The sequence below is a fragment of the Ptychodera flava genome, chromosome 6 (assembly GCF_041260155.1).
Source record: "Ptychodera flava strain L36383 chromosome 6, AS_Pfla_20210202, whole genome shotgun sequence".
NCBI classification, from domain to species: domain Eukaryota; kingdom Metazoa; phylum Hemichordata; class Enteropneusta; family Ptychoderidae; genus Ptychodera; species Ptychodera flava.
In genome coordinates this window covers 36,728,744-36,734,681 of record NC_091933.1, presented here as the reverse complement: position 1 = coordinate 36,734,681, position 5,938 = coordinate 36,728,744, and the positions used below count along the sequence as shown (strand labels likewise).

General features: G+C 38.2%; 1 protein-coding gene across 1 annotated transcript; it reads left to right on the top strand.

Moving 5' to 3' along the window:
• Positions 1-1,310: 1,310 nt before the first annotated feature.
• Positions 1,311-5,731, top strand: LOC139134478 (calcium-activated chloride channel regulator 1-like). Its single transcript, XM_070701338.1, has 6 exons — positions 1,311-1,481; positions 3,048-3,342; positions 3,803-4,086; positions 4,323-4,568; positions 4,950-5,174; positions 5,399-5,731. Exons 1-6 carry the CDS (start codon positions 1,311-1,313, stop codon positions 5,729-5,731), a joined length of 1,554 nt encoding a protein of 517 aa, XP_070557439.1.
• Positions 5,732-5,938: the final 207 nt, after the last annotated feature.

The window sequence follows — 5,938 nt, the reverse complement described above, 5'->3', positions numbered from 1 at the left end:
CTAGGGAATCAATTGATTTGTAGTGGCATGCCACTAAGCTAACTTCAATCACATCTCCTCCTAAGAGACAACTCCCCAGCATACTGAAGAGATGTAAGATGTAAATTTTCCCTTGGTTTACGAATGAACTTGTTTGCCGTTCTCTTGGAGTCAGTCTCTGCAGTCTGCAAAGGGATCATCAGAATATCTGGAGAAGTTAACGAAAGGTGCAGGAATGCGATTTAAATTCGCTTGATTTTGTCTCAGCAGATTGTTTGTAAGATTGCAGAATAAAACGGATATGGATAACGGTAAATACATTGTTTGCACAACCTAAACTTGACAGCCCATATTTCTTCTTCAGTTACTGACCAACTAGTAACCCTTTCTGTAATCAGGAATGTCAAATAAATCATTCAAGTATATCAAACTGGATCGGACATAAAATGGGGAAATTAGGGGAATTCCGAATACAATGACCTGTGTGTTGTATAGTTTGCACCTAATACACATTGCATTGCCTTCATATCGAATGTATGTGACCCTATTGTTTTATGTGATTTCGTCTAATCTGACGTTTGGAGTTATATTCCCATTCATGCAGACTTGTGAAAACATTTTAACTGCGATACGCGTTGGTTAGAGACTGATATAATTTTGCTTTCAAATTAGTGACTCATATTATTACTAATAAAACAGACATCATTCCTTTCCTTCGGTTTTTACAAGAAACGATCCATTTTAATTTGTTTCCTTAATAATTTTCCTCGCTAAAATAATCAATAAAACGACACGCAGAGACGCAAGCAAAACTGAAGGAATGCACATTGTCCTTTTATCAAAGTTGGAGTGACTCTGACCTTATTTGCTAAATGTTATGTTGTACCACTGTTTAATCATTTGAACTTTAACCGAAAATATATTTTCAAAGCAGTCAAACATCCATCCCTGTTCCAGCATTTCCATTGAAAGGAATCCCGATCTCTAAGACCTAAAACAATGATATTATTTCACAGAACAACTGTAACAATAATGTAATTACCTGTTACAGTTCCGTTGAATGAAGAAATTGGTGCCTTGCTTTTTGGTAAGGAAAATAATCGCCACTATTGTTCATCAGAAATGTCAGACAATCGTAGAGGAAGATTTTAATGACATTCTCCAGGACAATCGAACAACTAAGTCGTGACAGCATCGGATTTATCTTTGTCGCATTCCAAGGTAACACTGCGTTTGATACCATCACTCCCTAATACAAACATGACAGAAGGATTAGAAGAGACCCACATGACAACATAGCTAGAGCTTTTAACACAGTGCCTCGCACCAAAATGACAACGCTCCTTCGTTTTGTTGTGACTTTAATGATTTGCATTGCCGTAAAGGTGTCATCTTCGGCAAATCGTAATCCGGTTCACCTGACAGAAAACACATATTCCACAGTTTTGGTCGCTATCAATGAGAATGTGGCTGAAGATCTTCGTTTGCTGGATTATATCAAGGTAAAGTGACTCTTTGAATGAAAATATACTGTTTCTAAAACAAACTCCACGGTACAGGAACATCTCTTTTATTAGAGGCTGAATGACTCAAGCTCCACTATGGATATTTGAAATCACCGCTTATTAAGCAAGTAATTGACGCGTCCCTTTGAAAAAAAGGTAGCACACTTATCGTTAACAACTCTTGATGTATATCAAATGTATGCTAGAGAAAACGTCAGTTGCATTTTCCCCTTTTACGTCAGCTCTAGACTCCTCAGTTTTAAAGGCCTAAATAACGGCTTGTGCTACGGTATTTGGTAAAGTCGGCCTCTCTTCATACTTGCCATTAATACTGTTCAGAAATAATGGTGTAGTCTTGCTTCACCACAATCATCAGGCTGTTCCAAGTGCCATTGGATCTTTTCACTTTTCAAACTCAAATTTCTCAACAATGTTGAATTCCCTATGGATGAATGTTGCAATATAACAAATTACTCATAAAAATAAGTTAATTCATTTGCTTAAATAGAATCGCAGGTGCGCATACATTTTCAGATTAAACCGACATTAGTCCACTATCCAATTATTCCAAATTAGTTCCAATCGTGTTCAGGTTGTAATCTGGCCGAATTGCCGTTTATGTCTTCAAACGAATAAATATTGAACTTCTTAGGAAATTTCCGATTAATCACTCTTACCATTAAAACATTATACATACCCGTTAGTTTTCAAAAATGTTATTTTATCCAAAAGAACTAAAAATCAGTTTTCTTCCAAAGCACCACTATTGAAATCTAATGACGAAGTACAAGTTAGCACATTTCCCTTTGTTTTTTTTAACTCTCCGTTAAGTACATTAGTTTACCTAATTTGCATTAGAAGATTTTTCACTTGCTGTTAAATTGTTTCATTATTAAATCTTAGTGACAAATAAAATTTGATGAAATTTTACCAGTTAGGCAAAAATAAAAGAACCAACAAGGAAAACGCGGCTTGGGGCACACAAAATACATTGAGTTCACCATTTTGTCCCTAAAATGTGCTGGCTTTGAAACATATCATGTCGAATTGTTAATAACCGGAACTCTAAATTTGAAGCCATCGTTATTCCCATGTACTTGTCACACAAGTACAAAAAATCTGCGGTAACGTTGTTTGAAAACTCTTATCTGATGGTTACCGTTACTAACAACTACCCCCTACAGTATTAGCCTTGTCAACTTTGAAGTGTGCTTATCATTTGCTGTTGAGCGACAACACAACACACAGCTTGTTTTGAGTTTCGACCAATCCACCTTTAGAAATGACCCCTAAGGATGGTGTTGTATGTATGAATTATCATGATTTCAATTTTTTTTTGGTTGCACACATGGATAATGTTGGACAGGATAGTGTTCTCAAACCTAGAACAATATCGGACAATGAAAAAAAATGTTTGTCACTTGTTGCTTGCGTGCATTCGACAATGTATGTCACCTACATTGAGTTTATTGTATGCGTAATTTTGCATTTCAACATTAAAAGCCTGAGGTCTGAATTAGAAATCGGTTTAAGTATCACACAAAGCGAACTTTCCATGTTTAGGAGATCTTTTCTGATGCGTCGGCACGATTGTACGAAGCCACCAATCAGCGAGCAAGTTTCAGTGACGTCACCATCCTGATACCTAAGACTTGGAGCCGTAATGTGACATCAGAGCGGGCAAACACGGAAAGATACGACATAGCAAATGTCATTGTGGACGAAGCAAATCCAGATTACGGTGATGGTCCGTACACAAAACAGCCCTATGGGTGTGGACAGAAGGCAGAATACATACATTTAACACCAAGATGGATAACAGACAGAGAATACGCAGTAAAATACTGGGGTGATTCGGGTAACGAATAATATTGTCCTTGACTATGTTATGTAACTCGGGTTTATGCGCAACACCTCAAATACTGGGTTTAGATTCGTGAAATCTGTGATTAAGACTGTTAAAAAGAATGTTTTATGTTACTTAACACTTTGTTCTTCCATTACCCAGAGGAGGGGGAGGGTAGTGAATACTACAAATATATCGCTATTTTCCTGGTTACGGCCACGGAAAACAGGCATGTTTCCAGAAACGTCAGGCCATGAGGGATTAACATGCTTTGTAGCCCTAGTGACCAGTTAATAGTTTTTGATATGAATTTTCAATGTACCAGCAAAGACTGAAGGAATGGCATTTACACGCAAATCATTTTGTCAGGATAAGTTTTTCATGCCAAAGAATACTGTATGTTTATGATGAAACTTTTGCGATCAGACTTCTTAAAAGAATGACATAATTATATGATACGCTTTCACGACAGGTAAAGTTGTCGTCCACGAATGGGGTCATTTACAATGGGGCCTCTTTGACGAATACCCAATCGAAGAAGATGAACATTTTTACCTGGATACCAACGGTCGTGTAGAACCAAGCAGATGTTCTGAATCGATCACTGGCGTGTCTTATGATATTGATAGAGGAAGGTTCTGCAATCTTGATCCTGATTCTGGAGTATTGCCAGGCCCTGGTTGTAGGTTTTATCCGAATGATCACCCTGACGGCGTTGGTACAGGATCCTACATGTACGCAAACTATCTTGACACCGTAAGTGTATATTCTGCAGTATATTGACAACGATAATCATTTTTACAGTTGCTCAAGCGGAGATATTTGAAGCCAGCTGAAACTGCCTGCATCATCTGGAGAAACTGTGTTTGCACGTAAAGAAAGTCCACGGTAACAGTCGTTATCTATTACGTCTAATATTACAAAATCAGTCATGAACACAACTTGGACAGCCTTTGCATTTTCTAGTTTGCGGTATTTTTACTCTTCTGTAGGTGCTCAACTTCTGTCATGATGACCCGAACGGAGATTCGGAATCGAGACACAGTGCCATGTCGCTGAATAAACAAAACAAGCAATGTGCTTACAGAAGTGCGTGGGATGTAATGAATTCTTCGGCAGATTTCGACAGTGTTAATCCACCACAAGCTAATATGGATACTCAACCAACATTTAGAGTTGTTCAAGAAGCAGAATTTCGATCAGTGTTGGTCTTGGACCTCTCAAACAGTATGGCGATTGTAAGTTTTGTCGTACTGTCATCGAATGATCCGTGGACATTTTTACGAAATACAATATTTAATTTATACAAACTAGGCGATGCATTTCAATAACATAGTAACATGATGTTCATTTCGAAACAGTCAGATCTGTTACGAAATGATGGACAAATTTTTGGTGAACTGATTATTTTTCAGGAAAAATAAGGTATGTATTGTAGATGTACTTGGAAACAGAAGAGGTAGGCAAAATTCCAAAACCTGAGGGTGCGTACACCCGCATTTGAATAAACTTGCTACAGTATTGAGTTTAAGCTGTATTTCTTCAATTATTGTACAAAGGACTCCATGCACGAGTACCACATCTCCTTCCTTTTCGACATCTTCTTTTTCCTATTCCAGAACTCAAGGGTAGAGAAACAACGCCAGGCTGCGGCTTCTTACATCAGTTCTACTCTTCCAAACAACAGCTGGGTTGGTATCGTTGAGTTCAATAATGGTGCGAAGGTAATCACCCCTCTGACGCAGATTGTTGATGATCAAAGTCGCCAGGATCTGACAAATATGATACCGACAAATCTAGCGCTTCATACTTGTATTGGATGTGGATTAAGGACAGGGATTGAGGTAGGCTATTTTTGATTGGGCGCATTTGTGGCGCTTTACTTCAAACGTTATGGGAGTATGGAATTATAGGTTACAGTTCCACTGCTAACGTTTCTATCTTTCGACGTCTTGAGTTTTAAATCTGAACCACACCGCATATGCATTCACATTTTCATGCATAGTGACATACATAAAATTACGTTATCAGGGTTTTGATATTTTATATGAATTTCTCATTTTGAAAGGTTCTTGAAAATAGTCAGTTCGGAGATGCTGCTGGGGGTATTATTTTTCTGACCACAGATGGCGAAGAAACAATGGCACCCTGGATCAGAGATGTCACTGACGAATTAGTGACAAAGCAAGTGATTGTAGACACCCTTGCATTCAGCGATGCTGCGGATCCTAATTTAGTTCAACTATCCGATGACACTGGTGGACAAGCTTGTTGGTACTCAGAGAGTGGCGAGTCTACAGCTATACACGACTGTTTTACTGCTTCGGTTACAGATAGGATAAGTTCAGGTCAAGATGCTCTAGTCCAGGTAAGCACGCACCTGGTCAGGCAAGGCAAGTGAGTCTCTGATCAGTAAGGTCTTCCTATTTTTTCCATAGGCATTCTCTTATGATTCAATTTCTCATTTTTGATTGCATTGTTGTGCACAAGTTTGCTTCATGGCCTAGGTCGTTGACTGTAACCTTTGACATTTTTTTCAGCATTTTGTTCATTCGTCTTTCAACTAACTGGTCTGCTCAATGAAGTATTTAGTTGACACAGTCTATAT

Coding starts and splice junctions, on each gene's coding strand:
- LOC139134478 (XM_070701338.1), top strand. CDS start 1,311: ATGACAACGCTCCTTCGTTTTGTTGTGACTTTAATGATTTGCATTGCC. Junction 4,569..4,949: donor TCTCAAACAGTATGGCGATT/GTAAGTTTTGTC, acceptor TTCCTATTCCAG/AACTCAAGGGTAGAGAAACA. Junction 5,175..5,398: donor GATTAAGGACAGGGATTGAG/GTAGGCTATTTT, acceptor TCATTTTGAAAG/GTTCTTGAAAATAGTCAGTT.